The 21,263-nt window shown below is 38.1% G+C and overlaps 1 protein-coding gene across 6 annotated transcripts in view; it reads left to right on the forward strand.

Annotated features, from left to right (window-relative positions):
• The window catches only part of EML6 (EMAP like 6), a 128,873-nt gene extending 107,847 nt beyond the window's left edge, over positions 1–21,026 (forward strand). The window contains exons 28-44 of one of the 6 annotated variants that reach the window (XM_035322299.1): positions 3,141–3,155; positions 4,443–4,451; positions 6,159–6,237; positions 7,362–7,491; positions 8,694–8,792; positions 10,036–10,056; positions 10,403–10,576; positions 11,678–11,886; positions 12,790–12,947; positions 13,624–13,738; positions 14,307–14,495; positions 15,528–15,700; positions 16,273–16,435; positions 17,102–17,205; positions 18,381–18,534; positions 18,918–19,018; positions 20,103–21,026. In XM_035322299.1, the coding sequence (XP_035178190.1) occupies positions 3,141–3,155; positions 4,443–4,451; positions 6,159–6,237; positions 7,362–7,491; positions 8,694–8,792; positions 10,036–10,056; positions 10,403–10,576; positions 11,678–11,886; positions 12,790–12,947; positions 13,624–13,738; positions 14,307–14,495; positions 15,528–15,700; positions 16,273–16,435; positions 17,102–17,205; positions 18,381–18,534; positions 18,918–19,018; positions 20,103–20,127 (1,918 nt within the window). In that variant the 3' untranslated portion in view covers positions 20,128–21,026. Of the gene's footprint in view, positions 1–3,140; positions 3,156–4,442; positions 4,452–6,158; positions 6,238–7,361; positions 7,492–8,693; positions 8,793–10,035; positions 10,057–10,402; positions 10,577–11,677; positions 11,887–12,789; positions 12,948–13,623; positions 13,739–14,306; positions 14,500–15,527; positions 15,701–16,272; positions 16,436–17,101; positions 17,206–18,380; positions 18,535–18,917; positions 19,019–20,102 lie in introns of those variants that run through there. The other 5 variants (XM_035322297.1, XM_035322298.1, XM_035322300.1 and 2 more) reach the window with 5 other exon arrangements.
• The last annotated feature ends 237 nt before the right edge of the window (positions 21,027–21,263 follow it).

A 21,263-nucleotide genomic window follows, 5' to 3' on the forward strand; every position in this document is an offset into this window, starting at 1 on the left:
GGAAAACCCTTTTAAGCAGGTTGAATGTGTAGAAAACAAAAAGCAACATTAGCATGTTTGTCTAGTTTTCTGTTTTCTTAACATACAGCTTGTCTCACTTTCCGTGAGTTACCTGTCTCAGAGCTTGTTCCGAAGTGTGTTATTGTGCATCATTTGTAACCATATGTTCTGCTAAGAAGTAAGAATTTGGATTGTTTTTCTCTTCAAACATTATTCTTTTGATTATTTCTTTACAACAACATGACCCAAATTATGTAAGCTTCCAAAGTTGCCTCCAAGTGGTACAAGCCTTTGTACCATGAAGTGAAATATTAGGCATATGGTTAAAATTTGCTCATGCACTTTTACATGCACACTTTTGCGGGTGCAGTGTAAAAGCTTTGAATGTGAATCTGTGTGGTATTTATGTGTAGGTGGGAATGATCCAAAATGTGTCTGGAAAAACACATCTGTGGGGTAGAGAAAATAACTTTTGGCTTATTTCAGCACAAGTCCACTGTTTGAGTAGCATCCTTTGGAATATTCACTTTTACTTTCTCACAGCATTATGTCAAGTTAATGCATCCTAAATGTTTTTGGCAGCATGCTGATTTCGTCACAGTTGTCCCCAAGGCTTGAGCACATTGTGACTGATATTTTCACAGTTCCTGCTAACCTATTGAATTTGGAGTCAATTTTGCTTCTCCCACAGGTCAGCACAAAGCTGGCCCAGAGGTCTTTTGCATTTGTGTACACTTGGTGAGTGTGGAACTGCAGGATGCCAATACTGTTGCAGTGCACGTTCCCAAGATTTCTCTGTCTGAACGTGAGAAATGCTCTCCACACCGAGGTGGATGTGAAATATTCAGGCGTTTTGAGGGCTTTTTGCTGTGGGGGTTGTACTCCAGGAAGGATTGAAAAAGTGTTGTTTCTGATACAGCTTATGTTGTTACACAGGGGAAGGATGCTGATGTGTCTACCTGTTATGTTCTACCTCCAGTCCCAAAGTTCTCCATAAGCTATTGGTTGAATGTTCATACTTATGCAGTGAGCACAGCTGCAAAATGTGTCAGAATTTATGTAAGGAAAAATGAAACAAATTGAAAAGACTTCTGCTCAGACTTGATCATAAACTGAGAAAAGAGAAAGACTTCACAGAACGTGCTAAAGTAGGGTTGGTGCTGGGGCCTTGGTGGTATATGGAGAGAGATCTCCTGAAGTCTCACGATATGAGGTACTCTAAACTTTTTAGCTCAAAGACAGAAAATTAGATTTTGCCTAAAGCATGTTACAGTGTGTTCCTTGAAGCTCGATTTGGCAGACAGGTGAACAGGTGGCTGAGGGATCTTCCAGACTGTCCTGTCTATGCAGTGTATTGTGTATGACACATCTCTGCGCACTAGAGCCAGACTATCTGCAATAGTTACTTAAAATAACAACTTCACAGGTTGTTTAGAACAATGAACTTGTTCAAAAATAAAGGCCTTCAGATTTCATTCAGAACTGATTGTACTTATGAATCTGCTTTTCTGCTTGTTTCACATTTGGAGACTAGAATAACCCGTGAATGCAGTGACTAGCTTCCCTTATAAAAACTTGAAAATGGCTATCACCACCATACATTCTGCAATACCCTTTTTTTTTTTTTTTTTTTAAAGAGTGCATCAGCATACATGTTAAATGATTAATATAACCATGCTAAAGCTTCTTCAGTGCTATGCTTTTAAAAATGATTCAGATTACAATTGATATTTCCCTCTAGTTTTGTTTTGATTTTGTTTTTCAGTTCTGTTTTGATTCACTGTATTAAAAAGTAGGATACCTTCATGTTGAATACTGTTCTTTTTTGTTTTCTCGTGCTACCTATAAAATGTAAAGGAAAGCAGAAGCAGGAAAAGTTGTTTATAAAACTACTGTGTAAGTTGAGATGGGAAAATCCAAAGGTTTAGAATTCACAGAATCTCTCCTTAAAGCTAGGAGTTTTGCAGCAGTTTTAGAGCTCTTGGGAGGCCCCTTCCTGTCAACTGGTGGAAATGTGCCTTCCAAAGCCCTTTTGCATTTTTTTTATTTTTTTTTTCTGAAATGAAATTTGTTTTTTTTGAATCTAGGGTTGTTAATTCTCTCATCCAAGCAAATGTACTAGTAGATCATCTTACTTTGACCTTTGCTTTCTCTTCCTGGGAGCAGTCCTTGTTCATTTTTATATTTGTCTAGCATCCAGATGTGTTCCTTCTCCAGCTAGCAGCCAGCTAAATGCATGCCTTAGCCTCGTAGTTGGACTTTCTTACACTTTTCCTCTGCCTAGTCCTGCTGGGCCCTGCCTGTCACCTTCTCAGTGTCAGGGCATTTTTGTCCATCTGTCCCTTCTCCAAACCTCAGTGTTTGTTGCTTTCATGCAGCGTTGTTTCTGAAGGTCCAATTCTGTTCCCATTGGCCTCAGAAGGGAATATTTTTTTTCTTTCCAACTTGCTACAGATGCAGGAGGCATCTCTCTTCAGAGAGCAGTTACCCCATGTGCTGTAAAAACGTGTTGGTTATCCCTATCCCAGGGAATTTATCGTAACAATTTCTTTGGTCTGCTTTTTTTCTCCTATATTTTCTATCTAAATGCATTTAACTTTTTTTGTGTGCTTTGACATCCTATTCTCGAAGACTATATCTTCCTCAAGATGCCCCACTCTTCTAAAAGCCCCTTCCCTGTCCCCTGCCCTGCTTTTGGTACATCCAACTGTTGTTCTCTGTCCTAGTGCTGCCTGTACGTCCCACTCAGGATTTAGGCTCCTCTTTCTACTTGCTGGTCTTGGCCACTTCAGATAGCCTTACTTGTCAGGTGAGGGCAAGTGAGTTGACACTTGCACCTTTTTCATTTCTGTATTAAGACCTGTAAAGAGAGTGGGTGAGATTTGGTCAATTTAAATCTGGAGGCAGCTCACTGATTTATAACCATGCATAGTTGTATAAGCATATAATCAAGGTAATCATCAGTAACAGAAATTTTATTTGCTGTATTCACAGTATCTTAAGGACCCCTCTAATGTCTGACTGTCTCATCTTTCCTGGAACTCATTCATCCCATAACATAACATAAGCACGTTTATTTTACGTTACTGGAAAGAAACCGTTAATACTTGTATTATGTTTTAACTTGCTTTCCTTTGGAGGCAGGGAATTGTCAAGTAAGTACTAACAACATACAGCACAGAAAAAGCACAGATTGCTGTGAATGTACAATGCAGATTGTGTAGGCCACAAAGGGTAAATATATGCAGTGTCCTATAGTGCAAATTTCTTGTCTTGACACTGCCATCCTATTTATCAAAATAAATTAGGTCTAGTCATAGACTTGTTAAAAACAGAAGTCAAATTGATGCTGCTTTATGTTTCTTTAATTAAGATGATGATAAGGCAATGAATGCATATGTGTGTATATATACGTGTATGTATATATGAATGCACACAACATTAGTGTTTATGTGTACTGTGAATAGATACATATATAAAAGTATGTGTGTGTATGTGTATGTTTCCAAATTAAATCTCATGTTTACTATCTAGTGGTTATTAGTCATGTCATAGTGGTAGTGTTCTCTTGCTTTCATAAAAATTTTTGGCTTGCTCTTGTCATAAACTTCAACAGATATGCCAAGGTAAAGAAATGTGAAAATTATACATTTTAAAATTACACTAAAACAGAAAAAAAGAGCAAGAGGCGTACAGGAAAACAATTTATTATTTTTATAAGCGATGATTCAAAGGCCTTAGTAAATCTGGGGTGAAAGTGCTTTTTCTGTTCTAGCATCGCATAGTGTTTTTATTTTGCAAAAGAATTAAGTTTTATAATAATTTCCTCCATCCCTTCTCTACTGGTGATTGCACTGCTATTTGGTCCAATTACCGTTGATGGTTATGTAACACAACTTGATTGACCACTTCCAGAGAAAATAAAGGTACTTGTTTCCCTGTGAACAAAAAGTACAGGCTGTCCCTGTACATAAGTTGGCCTACCAGAGAACAATTATCAGGCTAAACTGCAAGCTGAAGTAGGATAGAAAACAAGCATCCATTGTGTGGAACTCTTTAACAGTGCTTATAAGAATGTTAAGTTCTACCAGTTGCCATTCCTGTTAGGCACCTGAAAATAAAGAAACGCACGGAATCACATTCTCCTTCAGCATAAAGTGTGCAGGAAGCATTTATGTAGCTTCCTTTTTTCCCCTCCCTGTCCTGTAGGATCTTGAGTTAAGAATACACCCAATAATGCTAGGGAATGATGTTTCTGAATTTGTAGACTGGTGCACTCTTTAATTTCTGTTTTAGTTTTTGCTGGCATGCTTGAATAGCATGTTTTGTGCCACACGGGAATGACTGATCAACTCTAAAAATGCTTGTGCATGAGTAAAGTGGTCAGAAGTACACCTAAACTGTATTAAGTTTCTTACTTGACTTTGTTTGCTGCTTACAAGGGGATCAAGGTAACTAACTCTTTTACTCTTTTAATGTCAAAAGATCTAATAATGTACTTTGCTAGTACTTAGTGAGTTTGTTTGCTTGAGAAGTGGGCTAGTCTGTTTACTTTCAGTTCTGTTGTGTCTTTTTTAGAACTCAGATTTTCATGCTACCTATTCCTGCAATAAGTATTCTAATTGTGTAGCAATGTGTTCTAGCTATGCATTTTGTCAAATGTTGTCTTTAACAGCTTTCATAAAAACGCAGTTGTAGAAAAATCAGTTCCCGCTAAGCAAAAGGTATTTCACTCTTCTGAAATGATTTTTGCAAAAAAAAAAAATAATAATAAAATAATAATAATTAGTGATAGTTACAGTGTAAGGACAAGAACATTTAAAATTTCACAGCATCTATAATGTGTATCAAATTCATTCCTTTTTGAAATCTTAAACTGCAAAAATACTTTCCAGATTCAAGCCTCAATTAAATAAATTGAGTTTAATTGAGACCAGGTGTTTTGGTTTGGTTTGTTTTTACTTACAGAAGCCTGTTGTTTAACCCTGTCTCCGGAATCTGCAATTGGAGTTCAAAGGCATGCAGTGATGCTTTTCATATTAATAATTGCAGCCAACAAGTGATGTTTTGAAGTGAGCGTTTAATCATAATACCTGTTTTTATTCTTCTGCTATCACTGCTCCTATTCCAGCCTTCTAGCAGGATCCATCTTCTAACTAACAGTTGATCAAACATGATGAAAAATTTAGGCCAAAATTATATGGGCTAAATTCTCTGATAATCCAGTACAATTTTTATGGGTCTGTTCTGTTGTTGACAGGGTTAGAATTTAGCCTCCTGAATTTCTAGTACCAGAAAATGGTAATGATTATGCTCAAATTAGCGTAATAGTCCTCCAGACTGGAGTCAGTGCAGCAGGTGTTTGGTTTTGTTAGGTCATGAACTTCCAGAGGCTGAGCACCCTCTACTCCTGTTTAGGTTTGTGCCTCTTCTTTTTTCTTGGAAGGATCAAGTCAAATACACCCTTTGCTGCCTCTCATATAATCATTTCTCTGTTAACTGTAGACTGTTGCCTTCCAGTTAGTATATTTCATAGCAGTAGGTGTTATCTGATGTTGTAACAGATGTTGTTTGCACAATTTTTTTCAGTCTGTATTGCCTTTTTAGTTACTTTCAGCAACTGTAATTATATAAAGATGCTTCGCTGGCCTTAGACTTTTTAAAATTCACACTGATAAATGACTTACACAGGCTAAAATGTAACACTTGTATCTTTAATGTGATTTTGAAAAGATTTTAATAATGTCAAGTCAAGGTTTTGTGATGGGATTTCTCAGAAGAAGCAAGGTTGGAGGAGGGTTAACTTCAGATATAGAAAGTCTTTTAGAGCATTTCTGAAAGCAACAATTTACTCTCCGTTGGTATTCCAGGACTTTCCTATGGATTTAAATCATTAGAATTTAAAAATAAAAATTGGTGTAAGATGGTCTGTTCTGCTACTCATCCACAAAATCTACATGAATGTTATTTACGCTCCGTCTGTCAAAATGCATATGATTTTTGTTGGTTTATTATGAAACTCTAAAATCTAGGCATTAAACATGTAGTTGCAATTGGCCATTTCTTGTTCACTTGTAAAACATAAACTATGGTTTTACAGGATTAGTTTTGCTTTCAAACATACTGATTGTCTTCCTTTCTACATATGTTTGTTTCAGGCCGCCAGTTAGCAGAGCTGCTCCTCAACCTGAAAAACTGCAAAAGAACAATATCAACAAAAAAAAGAAACTGGTTGAGGTCAGACTTAGTATTTATTAATTTGCTCTAGAAGTAATATGCTCTGGGTGAAATTCATCCCTATTTTGAGCACAGCTGAAGTTATTTATAGGCAGAAGAAAAGGGAAAGAAACTTCTACATAGTGTTCTCAGCACTGACAGCAAACAGCAGAAGACGTGATAGCCAGCAACCTCTGGCAGAAAAACAAACAAACAAAAACAAACAAACAAACAAAACCCTTGGATTCTTGGATTCAGGGTATTGAAGCTTACCTGTAACAACAGATCTTTCCACACCCAAAATTTGTGTATTATATTGAAGGACAGGTACAGCTAAGGTGTATGTTCATCCACATCAGAACCCACACTAAATAACCGCAATGGAAATCCAGTCAGAAATGGCACTTTTGCACGTGCAAAATCACGTGCATTATTTTGAATTACAAAAATTACATTATTTTGAATTATGAACTTTGCTTGTTTATCTGGCCACATACCATTTTCCTCAAACTGTAGGCCCTCCCCTCCACTCCCCCCAGCTATTTGGAATGTCCATGAAATATGCTGAACAAGAAATATTCTCTGGACTGTTTGAACAATTTACGATTGCTTGGTCTGTCACTGTCATTCGCATTGTTCAAAGTAAGCTGTAATTGTGTCTGGGACAGATCCATTAAGATCCATTTGCTATAACAGAAAATCTAAGAACAATCCATTGACCAGCAGCGTTTTTCTGTAGGAAATTTCCTTGACAATGCTCATTGTAAGATGAAATGTCTGAGACACCTCTTATTAATGTTTTAGTTACGGAGTTGCTTATAGCCTGCCTTTGCTTCCCATAAGGACTTTAATATCAGAACTTGGTCTATTTTGAAGACTTCAATTAGAAGTAAAGATATTTGTAAATAGCAGATATTCTATATAGATATGAATCTATGATGCAAAGGTTAATAAAATCGGACCCTTTTTAAAGCAACATATATTTATCAGGGATAGATAATTATTATTATTATTTTTTGCTTTTACAAGATACTTGTGTCTTGTGCAATGACTTCCGGACTTCACTTATGTGTTTCAAACTCTCTAACCTCTTTGTTTATTCTTCTATTTCATTTTTATTCTTTCTTTCTGTTTTATTTGACTAGGAGCTGGCTTTAGACCATGTTTTTGGATACAGAGGATTTGATTGTCGCAACAACCTTCATTACCTAAATGATGGTGCTGATATTATTTTCCACACAGCTGCAGCAGGCATAGTTCAAAATCTTTCTACTGGTAATTCAACTTGAAACAGTACTTTGAGACAAAAATTACTGTAAAAATGAAACCTTTCTGTATGAAAGTCATAGTTTTTTAACAGCCCTGCAAGTTTTTCACATTCTGCATCTCAATAAATAATGCAAAGTAATTTCAATGGCTATTTCTCCATCTGACAAGCTCTGCTATTGAGGTCATCCTGTAGAGCCATTCTATTCCTTTCAGGAGGTACGAGATTCTGTTTGGAAGCGTGAGGAAAAACTGTCTTATTTCTGCAGTTAGGCCTTGCTAAGATCCACACTGAAGACATAGGAATTGCTTTCTCAGAGGGAGCGCCTGAGATGTGAAATGTTGAGCATCCTTAAAATTTTAGGAGCAGTAAAATCCACTGTTTCATTCTGAGTTATTTTAGCAAAGGCATACTCCAGGGAAGAATACATTTTGATGCAATGCAATGTGAGTAAACGGCTCTTTGGAAGGAGTTGAAATATTCCCTGACTTTTTGGGTAATGGGAAAACAAACAAACAAAAAAACGCAACTTAGCTAGCTCTGAGTTGTAGCACCAACAACTCCATATTCTCCATGTATCTTAAGAAACAAAGCCAGTAATTCTGGCTTTATTCTCTTCCCTCTTGGTGCAACAGTGAACTGAATGGTGACAGCAGCACACTCAACAGCTCTGCTGCCGAGGAGAGGCAGAGGCAGAAAAGCTGTCACATCTGCTGACCCTGGGGGACTCTTGCCCTAACGCAGCCTCTGACCCATAGAGCTGGGAAGCATGGTCCCTGCTTTTCTTTCTGGGCCATTCCCCTTGGGAGAACAGTGCAGAGCATAAACTTCCCAGGGCTGTGCTCTCCTCTTTGCTTCCCATTGACTACTTCAATTAAGCAGGAAACCTGGTCTGTGTGTTGCCAGTTTTGTTTTTTTTCTTGCAGTTACAGGTGGCTACAGGATGATTCTCGGACTGAGTCCTGGTTTCCCAGACGTAGCTAGTTTACTAAATACTGCTTTTATATATGTGTTAGTGATTACATTCATAGTGCGTTTGGTAATGGTGCCTGGGAATGAAAGCAAAGCAGCTCTCCCTCTGCTCTCCCTCCAAATATCCCTTAGAGAGCACAGCATGAGTGTAGCATCAAGCTGCTTAAATGTTCTTGGCTTCAGTTGTGGTTCTTTCTTTGAAACCGTCATGAATAAAACCATGTTTGACTTTTATTAGGTAGTCAGAGTTTCTACCTGGAGCATACTGATGACATTCTCTGCCTAACTGTGAATCAGCACCCAAAGTATAAAAATATTGTGGCAACCAGCCAGATCGGTAGGTGACTCTCCATATAACAAAGTTTTACTCAAGAATTATCAGGGGCACTGATTTATTTTGGGCTTTTCTGTGTAGGAATTTTACCAGGACTTGCCAATGTTACTGTCCTCATTTTCTTAAATTTGATTTTAAAGAGATAATAAAGCCTCAGGATTTTCTTATGATTTGAGTCTACCTGGAATAGTTTCATCTCTGATTGTGAGTCACTGGATTTTAGAGTTAACTGTAATATAATGCTATTTCAGAAAGCAAGTTTTTATAAACTCTGCTGAATCAACTCATTAATCTGTAATCATAAGATTTCCAGAATTCCCTCTTTCCTTCTTGTATCCAAGGCACTGTTTAACAGTAAAATGCTTAGCTGTGAAAATACAATAATGAACATTTCCTGTGCAGAACTAGAAAAGCTATACCAAAAATGAAAGAATTAGAATGAAATCTATGCAGAATTTATGACACAAGTAAGGGCTGATGCTAAAACCATAAGTATTGAAGAGTTTATTATTTAAATAAGGAGTCCTGTTAAATTCACTAGTCCTTTTCCAGGAGTAAACACTATGCAGAAAAATGCAGGATCATTCATCCCAGATAGGATAATTAATTTAATGAAAAAGAATGGAGTCATTTTAATTCATTTTACTCTGGAAGGATGCTCAAGTCCATAACTTCTGTAGTAAGTAATTTAACAGTGAGACAGAAAAATGGTAGTAGATGAACACCTCGACAAACCATCTTTGCCACCTGTGCTGAGTGCACTTTCAATGTGATTGCCAAGTAAACACAAGAATCAAGACATACATTCAGAGCTGTGGTTCAAAATACTGGTTTCTGTGATGTAGACCAGATGTCTGTTAAAGCCCCTTTTTCTGTCAGTAAGAGCCCATGAAATCAGTGTTTCTGATTTTGGTTGAGATCCTGTATAACTGTAGATTCGTTTTAGTTTCAAAGTTAGTAAATTTAAAAAACTGCATGCCTTGAACGTTTCTTTAAAATGCCAATTTTAAAATGGAAAGTACTAAATATTGTTGCTATATTTGTGTATAAAAGACAATATACCCAAAAAAGTACAACAATATTCCTGCCTATTTATTTTGTTGATTTAATCCATATCCATTTTCAATTTTTTAATTTTTTTTTCCTTCTGGTGCTGATGCTGGTACTTCAGCATTAGAAACATGACTTATTTCACCTGTTGTTTTCCCTTGGTGCTTCCTCATTTGCCATTGCTCTCACAATGCAGGTGATATGACAGAATTTACAGGTAAGGCTGATTTGTTTGTGAATCTTGGTCAGCAGAGTTATGTAAAAGTCTCATGTTACCTCATTGTATCTGTGTGAATCGCGGATACAAGTGAAACATCTACAGACAATTTCTTTTGCATGATGTTCTTCATAAATGTTATGTTGTTCTTTTAGAGTTTGTCTTCATGAAATACAATAATTTCCCCGTGTTTTTTGCAAGCTCTTATGATTTTTTTGAGTAGTGTTAATCTTAAATAATAATAAGTGTCTGTTTAGGTTAAATGTTCTTGCAAAAATGCATATTTTGCATTGAAGCTTCTGACATGCTGAATTAATTCTCTTTTAATACATCTTTTTGCATTTAGGGACAACTCCCACAATTCATATATGGGATGCTATGAGTAAGCAAACAATTTCAATGCTACGTTGCTTCCATACCAAAGGGGTCAACTATGTCAACTTCAGTGCAACTGGCAAACTTCTGGTTTCAGTGGGAGTTGATCCGGAACATACTATCACAGTGTGGAGGTGGCAAGAAGGTAACTCTTGAAAACACATTCAGTCAGCCTGGCAGATCTGAGTACAATTATTTGGTTTTCCTTTCAAGCCCTTGGCATTGGTGTTCTTACTCCAAGTGTCATGGCTCCCTAAAAGTTAAAAACTCAATGGAATGAGGAAACAATGTGCTAGAAAATATCAACAAGAAAATAAGTTTTAAATTTCTATTATGAATAGAAGTAAGTTAAGAACGTTTAATACAAAATTCCATAAAATTAAGGGAAGTATTTTTCTTCTGAAACTGCTTGAACTTGAAATTGTATGCAGTAGTTAGGCCTTTGGAAAGTCATTTCCTGAAAAGAATTATCACCTTTGGAAATTCTGGAGTACAGAAGGGAAGGGTCTCAGCTCACTAGATGTTTCCCTGCTTTACTTCAAAAATTCCACAGATTTTTAGTTATCCCTGCACATACCTGTGCTTACTGCCTGTCTCCTCCACTTCAGGAGCAGGCGTACGTTTTCCTAATTGCTGTGAATGGTTCTATCAAAAAGATGTGCTTAAAGAACGTCCGATGTCCAAACAGAGCAGGGTTCTCAGGATATGCAGTAGTCCTACTGTGCTTTAAAGGTTCTTTAAGAGTAGTGGTAGCAATGCTCATCTTTTTGGCCTGCTTATTCTGGGAGCAGAAAAACTGGATTTAATTTGTGCAAGTGGACTTTGAGCCCAGATCTCTGAAAGTGCGCTACTAGTGGCTGTTGGCCTGAGGTAGCCAACGTGCAGGTGCCTAGGTGTCTTCAAAGAGTCAGAGACACTAATTCTTGAGAGTCAGCTTCCCTGTGAGTTTCACCAGATGGCAACTTACTGATGATACTCAGAATTTCTGTGTTGTTATTTCAGTGACCAAGGTGACGAGTCATGCTATTATGATCCTAAAACTGTCAAATGTAATGGAATAACTAGGGATCAAGCACGTTGCATGAATTAAGATGCTTGATACACAATAATGTTGGGATTTGCTTAGCTTGCAGCATCTGAAACAGTTTTCTAATCCAATACCAGGTTGATTTATGTTATAAAATCATATCAGAGCTTAATTTTGCAGATAAAATTAACTATTTTTATCCTTTCCTAATTAAAACAGGGACTAAAGTTGCTAGCAGGGGAGGACACCTGGAGAGGATATTTGTTGTAGAGTTCCGTCCAGATTCAGACACTCAGTTTGTTTCTGTTGGGGTAAAACACATGAAGTTCTGGACATTAGCTGGCAGTGCTTTGCTTTATAAGAAAGGAGTCATTGGTTCCATGGAAGACGCCAAAATGCAAACCATGCTTTCTGTTGCCTTCGGAGCAGTGAGTTCAAATTACTTGCTACAAAATTTTATAGTACCTTTTTATTAAAACTGCAAGTGTCAATTTCCTTTTGTTGAAATCCAGTGCAAAACCAAGGGAGGTCTTGCTTAATACTTAAACTTTTAATGTGATACTTGTACACCTTTAGATCTTCATGTAAGTTTTCTAAAGTAGGCTGGGTTTCTCTGTCAGAGAACGTTTTTTATTAATGACAGTGCATTAGATTGTAATTTTGTGCATAGGCTCTGCAACCTTTTTTTTTCATGTTGTCATATATGACAACATATGCTGTCATATATGCTGTCACATATGCTAGTGATCCCAAATGTTCAGTAAGGAACCACAATCCTATGGTTTAGATTTCATAGTTATGGAAAACAATGCATATTAAGTGAAAAAGCAGTGTTACTATGCTACCGTGGTCTCAAATAGCTTCTGCTTCATCCAGAAATTCCATAGAAATTACCATCACAAAAATTAAGTATAAATTACAGAAAAAGTAAATTACAGAAAAATTAAGTATAAATTACCAAAAAAAAAAAAAAATCCTTTCTCCTAACCACCCACCCCCCGGACTATGGTACTAATGTGTGAAATGTAAGTGTATACATTTAGATTTCCGTGATTAGGCATTCTGTGGTTCCAAATCCTCATGCTGGTGCCCAAACAAGTGACTTTGTTGTCAAAAAATGCTTAATATTGTGATCCATATTAATCATCTCAAAGAAACACCTTTAGAGTGCAGTCATTAAACTCATTCTTCTCACTACATAGGGTTTTAATCCCTACATTGATTACACTTGAATCTTCTCAGGAAGTCCAGTAGCTAAAATAATTTTAATTCAAGCTGATCAAAAATGCTGAGATATTTATTATATCAAAGATTGTTGCTATTTGTTGCAGAATAACCTTACATTTACTGGTGCCATAAATGGAGATGTCTACGTCTGGAAGGATCATTTTCTGATTAGACTTGTGGCAAAAGCTCACACAGGGCCAGTGTTTACAATGTACACAACTCTTCGGGATGGACTCATTGTTACAGGAGGCAAGGAGAGACCGTAAGACATATAATCTTCCTAAAGTGCACAACTCTTTTCTCTCTTATATTATTTTAATATAAGTAATGCAGTAGACATACCAAATGGTTCCCAGGGATAAATCATGTCTGTCCTGTAGAAATTTCAATCTAAATGACACACAGCGTGCCCAGGAGTCTTAGTAAGTAAAAGACTATTAGGCAAGACACTTGAGGGTCACAGTAATGCATACATCCATAAAGAATGTACTGAACTTCAAATTAGAAGTGATATAAACACCTGTGTGATCTCACTGTGGCCTGACCTTCTGCCAGACTGGCAATTTTTTTGTTACTTTTTTAATTCTATCAACCTACAGACTGCCTCTCCCACTGGAGACTTTGTGAGTAGCAAGTTCTTCTGTTTACTAAAAGTAATAACTTTGCAGACCTTATCTCCACAACAGAGATTTGAGATTAAGTGACAAGAGAACAATTTGCTTTTTACATATTAGGTATGCTACTGTTTAAAACATGAAATGTGAGTGTTATCTATCATATTTTAATTATTTACTTTATATTACAGGCAGCAAGGTGTCCTTACATTGAATCGCCTTCTGCTGTATTTATATTATTTAAGTAATCAGAAGAATATTGATAGGATTTGATAGGTAGCCCATGCAGGAGACATCTGTGTAACACAATATACTCCTTTTCAGCACTAAAGAAGGGGGAGCTGTAAAGCTATGGGATCAAGAGATGAAACGGTGCCGAGCATTTCAGCTTGAGACAGGCCAGCTCATCGAGTGCGTGCGCTCTGTCTGCAGAGGAAAAGTAAGTGAGCCAACGTGGCAGATTCCACAGTTTGGAATGCATCACTGGATATGGTTGGTGGTGAAGATCAGATGGGGAACATTTAGGAGGAGACTCTTCTAAGCTGTATGAATATATGCTTTCTCCAAGTTTTTGCTGAGAAAACTCTTGCAGTTTAGACAGTGCCAGTATAGCTAGAGTAGATGCTCTCTGTTACAGTCTAACTGAATCTAACACTTTGTTTAGATTTTTGTTACTGCCCCAAAATGATACTAAGTCACCTCAGAGGTATGAAAATCATACTTTACCAACTGGTATGGAAACACTTTGATCTGAATAAAAATCCTTAATGGCGCAACGTAAATCCACTGCCATTACTCAACTGTAACACCTGAACATGACATCAGGCCTTGAGATGTGAAAGTGTTTTACTCTCTTATTTTTAAGATGCTGCATGGACAAGCAGTATAGATCAGGATGAGTTATCACGGATGTATCTATAATATGTTGGTATTTTACTGCCAGTGATACTGTATCTGCTATATTGACAAACCATCTCTCTCTCTTTTTCTCTTTTCCCTATGGACAGGGGAAAATTTTAGTGGGAACAAAAGATGGGGAAATCCTTGAAGTAGGAGAAAAAAATGCTGCTTCAAACTTGTTAATTGACTGTCACATGGAAGGGGAAATTTGGGGCTTAGCAACTCACCCCTCAAAAGACATATTTATCTCTGCAAGTAATGATGGAACAGCAAGAATCTGGGACCTGTGTGACAAAGTGAGTATCACTAATTGAAAAGAAAATGATTAAAAGTGAGAATTTTATATAACCATGCATTTTTCCAACTGTACAATATGCACTCCTCCAGCCATGTGCACCTTCGAGCAGCCACATAAGAAGACCAGTGTTTTTTTTCTATTTTAGTACTGTTCTTTTCCTTCTATGTGACTGTGTGAAAAGGTAAGTTCTTGGTGAACTAGCATGCTGCACTTTCCAAAAGCAAGCTATTTGCAGACAAATGCAGTTACATAAAAGCATTTATGCTGATGGAGTGCCTTTTGTTGCTTAACAAACATTAAAAAATGAGATTTTGATCTAAAAGTAGAGACTGGCATGCATGTTTTAATTCTTTGCTAACACTGGGTAACTCAGATTACTGGCTAATACACAATAAGCCTGCCTACTGGAAGGCATGACTCCCTAATTTCTAGAGACTTTTTCTAGAATTGATCATGTTGCATATATGTAGATCAGGATTTTTTTTTTTTTTCCAATGTCAAATTGCATTTATCAGCAATTAATTTTAAAAATGACAAAGGGGTTTCTTGTTATGCTAGGCTACATAAACCTTTTCAAAAGCTAGTCACCTAAGCTAGTAAGGATAATTTTTAACGTGAAAAATGAATATACTGTTAGTACCATCAGGTAAGTGAAACTGCAAGAACATTTTATTGTTTACATGTAGCAAATAAAATAAAATTACATTCCCCCTTTATTCTGCTCACCAGTATAGACACTATCAAAACAACCTTTTAAATAGAATAGGAAACTGATTTTTCACCATTTTTTACTAAACAGTATTCTTTCTGGTGTCAAAATTGAAGTAATCCTGCAACAAGGTATTTTGAATTCTGTTTAGCAACATATGCCTCGTGGGATGTGATTTTTATGTGCAATTTCAGATTTATATTTAGAGGAAACGAAACAGGATTTGTTTTTAATAAGTGGCTTTTAGATGTTTTGCTTGGAACTTTCCATTTACTTGATTTCTACAGTAAAGGTATGATACTATTGCTTTTGTTAATACAGAAACTGCTGAACAAAGTCAATCTAGGCCATCCAGCAAGATGTGCTGCATATAGTCCTGATGGTGAGATGGTTGCAATCGGCATGAAGAATGGAGAATTTGTTATTTTACTTGTTAACAGCCTTAAGGTTTGGGGCAAAAAGCGAGACAGGAAGTCTGCAATTCAGGATATTAGGTATGTCAAAAACTTCAGTTGAAGTTCTCTAAATACACAGCCCTTGCTCAGGAAATAGTCCACCCAGTTCAGAGCTGATTTCCATTTTTCTTGCAATTCCGTATTTGTTGAAACTTGCATGAAATCATGAAATGCATTTACTGGCTGACTGACAGATACCTTCAGCTTATATATACATACACCTTATATAGCACACTCTTTTTTAAACTGATATAATTCAGTTATATCCACCTGAGTAATTTGTATACTGTGGAGCTATGATTCTGGCAGTTAATATAACACATTATAAAATTGCAAATCCTGTTTTCTCACGCAGGATTACTCTGCATATTGTGCTGTGCACTTTCTACAAGTGCAACATTAACACCAGTTCACTATGTATGACATCCTCAGTCTTTCTCATTAAGCATCTAAGCATCAGTGTTTGGTTTGGATTTAATCTCACTATTGATAAAAGGTTTTTCTTGTTTCACAGTAAAGTAAGTTTGTCCCTTTGTGTTATCATAAGAAGCAGAAGAAAACGTTGCACAGAAATGGTAAATTATATCTTCATTCCATATTTTATTGTCTAGGATTAGCCCAGATAACAGGTTTTTGGCCGTGGGTTCACAAGAACATACTGTAGATTTTTATGATCTCACCCAAGGTACAACCCTAAACCGAATAGGCTACTGCAAAGACATTGCAAGTTTTGTCATCCAGATGGATTTTTCTGCAGACAGCAAGTACATACAGGTATGTCTCACATAGGACCATGCGTATTCCTATTTATTGTGACTTACTTGCTATCAAACATAATAACAAGATGGAGGTAAGAAAGGGTAGGGGAGACTTTCTGATGCAGATCAGGTAACTTAGATTGCCCTTATGATGTTCACAGAGCTATATTTAAAGTTGTCTTTTTCTTTCTAAATAGTTGGGTCTTCCCCTGGGTTCTGCATATCCTGCAGTAGCAATACACCTCAGTTCCCTTAAAAGATTAGCAGTGTGCTGAGGGCAAGGTATTCTGTTATCCCCAGTGTCATATGCATTGCCTTACAATAAAATTGTGGACTATAAGCTCAATATAGAAACCTTTCTCTAGGTTGGGATGCATATCATAGCTGAATTCACATGTGAGATTTCCTTCTGAATTTAGTAATGGGGTTGAGATAAGCAAGAGAGTAAAAGGAAATTCATCAGCTATGTAGTATGCATATAAACACCTCATTCAATTATCATCCTGTAAGGTTACTTTATATTACATATCATTATAGCTAATGAGGAAAAAACCACAATGGTTATCTGTGATGTTTATTTGCTGATACTACTTGTTAAGACTATTATTGCTGGATTTTTTTTTTAAAGATAAATTGATGCACTTCTGGCAAAATCTCTAGCTTTTTCCTTTCCTGCTTTCAGGTATCAACTGGTGCCTATAAGCGTCAAGTTCATGAGGTACCACTAGGAAAGCAAATAACGGATCCTGCCATGATAGAGAAGATTACATGGGCCACATGGACAAGGTGAGAAATTGAGGAACAAAGTTCTACCTGACTTGGGATGAGCACAGTACTGCATACAATACAGTGCACAAGATCAGACTGTGTAAACCAAATACATGAAATGTCCCTGGGGTTTGACTAATCTGAAAGAGAAATTACATACACTCCCCTTTCCTAAAGCTCTTACACACCTTTTTCAGTGGTTGAAGCTGGTTGGTGTCATGCTGTCTCTGTGTAACATTATTAATGCTGTCAGGTATTACTGTCATATCCACTCTGGCTTGTTGCCATTAGTCTCAGCCTTGCAGCAGTGAACTGCTTTGCCCCTCAAGTTGCTCTGTGCTGTTACAGGTTCACTTTTATTGGCATGCTGGTGTAGGTGCTACCTTATCCCACATCAGCAAGCACAAGCAGCATAGGAGGCATGGAAACATGAGCTGATTGTATAGAAAGGAGTTGTGGGTACCATTAAAATATATTTATTGACATGGACTTACATAGGACCCTTTGTATGTGATTACAAAACCACAGTTGTGCACGTACGGTAGAATGTGGAACAGGCCAGAAGCAGATCTGACAGTAAACGGTGGGATGATAGTACAGGCAGATGTTTAGGAGAAGATAAGTGAGAATCCTCCCACTCTTACTGCTCTGTAATTAGGCATAAAAATTCCGCCCCAAATTACTAATTTCTAAGCTCTTCACAGCTTTTGGGAAGGAGACAGATGCACCTGACAGTTAACGTGTGGGTAAATAATTATAAAGAAACCTCAGCTAAGGGGGGAAAAAAAAAGCTATTTTGAGAAAAACTCAGATCCAAACAAGATCCATTCAAAAGCTCAGGCTAAGAGAAGAGAGTATTACTGTTAAAAAAAAAAAAATCACCAAGGGGAGGAGGGTACAGTACATGCCCATGTGGAAGGGAAAAGCCCACAGTTGCTCAAGCTGCTTGTATAAAACAATGGGAGTGGTTTCACAGGAGAAAACCTCAGGATTCATGATCAGAGACGGTTTAGGTGCCATGCAACAAGGATATATTCTTGTGATGCTCTCCATTATGAGAACACCGGCAATGGTTTAGAGGGAAACGATTTTTAAAGAAGGTAGTTAGCAGGCTGTTGCCTCACCATTCTCTGGACAAGAGCAGCCACAAGTCTTATGGTCCAATGTTCTTTTTTAATTTCCTTTCTGAACAGCATCCTTGGAGACGAAGTCATTGGAATTTGGCCACGCAATGCAGATAAAGCAGATGTCAACTGTGCATGTGTGACCCACGCTGGCCTAAATATAGTCACAGGCGATGATTTTGGTCTGGTGAAACTGTTTGATTTCCCATGCACAGAAAAATTTGTAAGTAGATATTTTATTTTAATCTAAGCAGTTTGCTTTTCCCCATGTCCAAATTCCTTAGTGTATGTTTTTGAGGAGTCCAAAGTGCACGGCCCAACAGGTCAGCTCCAGGCTGCTCCCAGCCAGCGCTGGTTGCAGGAGCGTGGGAGCCATGTGGCAGACTGGCTGTCCCTAGGAGAGCCGCTCTCAGGTGGCAGGGTAGCCACCTTCCAGCTGCTGGGAAGGCCACACCTCCCAGAGCTGGGTGTCCAGTTTGGATTACCAGGAGCTCCGGCAGGAGCACTGCAGGGGGTGTGGTTATGCACACACTCACAAGTCAGCTGTCACTTCTTAATGCTGGGCTAGCATACTGAAGTCCTGAACTTCTCTTCCTTTTCCAACAGGCCAAACACAAGCGGTATTTTGGGCATTCTGCACATGTTACCAACATCCGCTTTTCTCACGATGACAAGTACGTGATAAGTACAGGAGGAGATGACTGCAGGTAGCTGCTTATTTATTTTTATGGTGATGGGATTGATTAAAAAATTTGTTGTGTAACTTTCCATGCCAAACTCACAGCAATGCACGTACCATGTTTCTTGGCTCACTCTGCATTCATTGGTACCTGCTGAAGTGTGAACTTTGCTTTTCTGACTCTTGCATTGCTGTATTTTATGCTTACTTGCCCGATTTGCTCCTGCTACCTTGGCCACATTCATAAGGACATCGGGTCATCATGCAGTCAGGTATCTGTGCCTTCAGCTTATGTCACCAGAGCACCCAGCATCTGCTTCTAGCTCCCTTGTCTTGCCTTCCTCCTGGAGAGAGGCCAGACCAGGTCGATCTTGCCTATTGCTGCACGGCCTGCAAGGAACACGGAGCCTTTGAGTGACAAGAGGTAGGTGAAGGAGCTCTGGCTGCTGGCACAGGACCCACTCGTGTGTCTGAAGAACATTTAGATGAGATAAAGACAGCTGGTGAGGGTGTCAGTCACACAAAAATAACTGAATATCTCCCACCCAGCAAGGGGGTAGGACAGAAATTCCAGCTGAACAGAAGGATAGACGGATTTAGAAAAACATTTCAAGTAACAGGAGGCTCCTCAAAAGATGCCTGGAGAAAAAAAAAAAAAGGAAAATGGAAAACAAACAAAAAAAAGGGTGGATGTGGGTGGGTGCATGGACTGCATGCCTCTGTGTGGGTGTGTGCATGTACATGGCCGTGTCTCTGGGTGTTGGCTCTCTGGCTGTGTGTATGTGTGGCTGCACGTGCATGATGGTTTGCATGTGCAGCTGGATGCGCATCTGCGTGTGACTGTATGTGAGCATGTTTGCAGTTGTACGTGTGTGGCTGTAACTGGCTGTTTGGGCGGAGTGGCTGTGCATTATTACACTGCTTTAACACGTGCACAACAGAAGGCAGTGCCAGGGCTTACCTTTGTTTTACCTGGAGGCTTGCAGTTAGAGGTATTTATAGACACAGATGTATTTTGAGTCGTATTTTGAGTCATCCCTCTATGATATGCTAAAGGTTACCATTAATTTACTGAAAAATAAATGTTACACTATCACTTAATTTCTTTGTAGTGTATTTGTATGGCGATGTCTTTGAAAGGCAACTTTGGCTGCTGTTACTGCCACCACCAAATGACAGCTCTAGACTGGACAGCCATAAATGCCTCTACCCTTCAGCTGCTGGAATTTCCACATGATGCTGTGTGGATTACGCCTTTTCGGATTACTCGTGACTTTACTGACCCTGAATGCGATCTTGCAATTCAAAGACCAACATCCTTGAGCAGGAAGATGAAGTTTGAAAGAGACATGTTTTGTAAGAGGGGTAAGCTAAAGTGAACAGTTAACACCCTAAGCTGCTTTTGCCTAATACTGTATTCTTCAAATCACGTCTGAAAAGGGAGGACATAGAGGGCCCTTTAATTTGCATAATTTCAAAATACATGGCTTAAATGTTCACTCAAAGTGTTTTTACCACACCTGCTTAAAACTCAAATTTAGTGCACTAAGTAAAGTCACAAGCTGTTAATGAGCACACTGGGTTCATGCTTCAGCTTTCAGAAATTGGAGGCGTAAAGTATAATTTTTGTTTCCATGTATTTATTATTTATTTGGCAAAATTTTCTATCCATGAAGTGCCTTTGAACAATATTTCCAGTAGTCTGGGCTACAATCTTGCCTCCCACCAATGTCTGCTTTCAACATATGGTGCTATAACTTTCACACAGAGGAGGGCTAACACTAACACTTTTCCAGACGTGTACTTACGTTATCTAAATCCCTGTTTAGTGCTTTGGTTTTCAATACCTTCAGAAATGAATTCCAAAATGTTTCCAAGAGCAGGAACCTATGCATCATTATGAGGATAAAACTGGTGGTGTGACATCTCTTGGTAAGCTATACTCAATTGGTTCAGATGGTAGATGGGCTGCAGCCAGAATTTGAAGCTTAATTCAAAGTGGGGACAGGAGCAGGTGAAGTAGAAAGTTTTTTTTTTTTTTTTTTCTTTAAACAAATAACAAAGAAGTTGTTCCCCAAGCATTCCTGCAATCTTCCTGTCGGCAGGAAAACATGCTTCATATTTAACTGCCATCCTAAGCAGTGACCATCTAGTGCATTAAAGCATTTCAAAAGCCACCAGGAATCGTTGTTTCCCATTATGCCCTCAGGAGAGAGAGCCAAAGTGATCTTTGAGACCACCTGGTCTCACCAATGAGGGCTGTGAACCCTTCA

This window comes from Oxyura jamaicensis, chromosome 3, assembly GCF_011077185.1.
Source record: "Oxyura jamaicensis isolate SHBP4307 breed ruddy duck chromosome 3, BPBGC_Ojam_1.0, whole genome shotgun sequence".
In the NCBI taxonomy this organism is placed as follows: Eukaryota; Metazoa; Chordata; class Aves; order Anseriformes; family Anatidae; genus Oxyura; species Oxyura jamaicensis.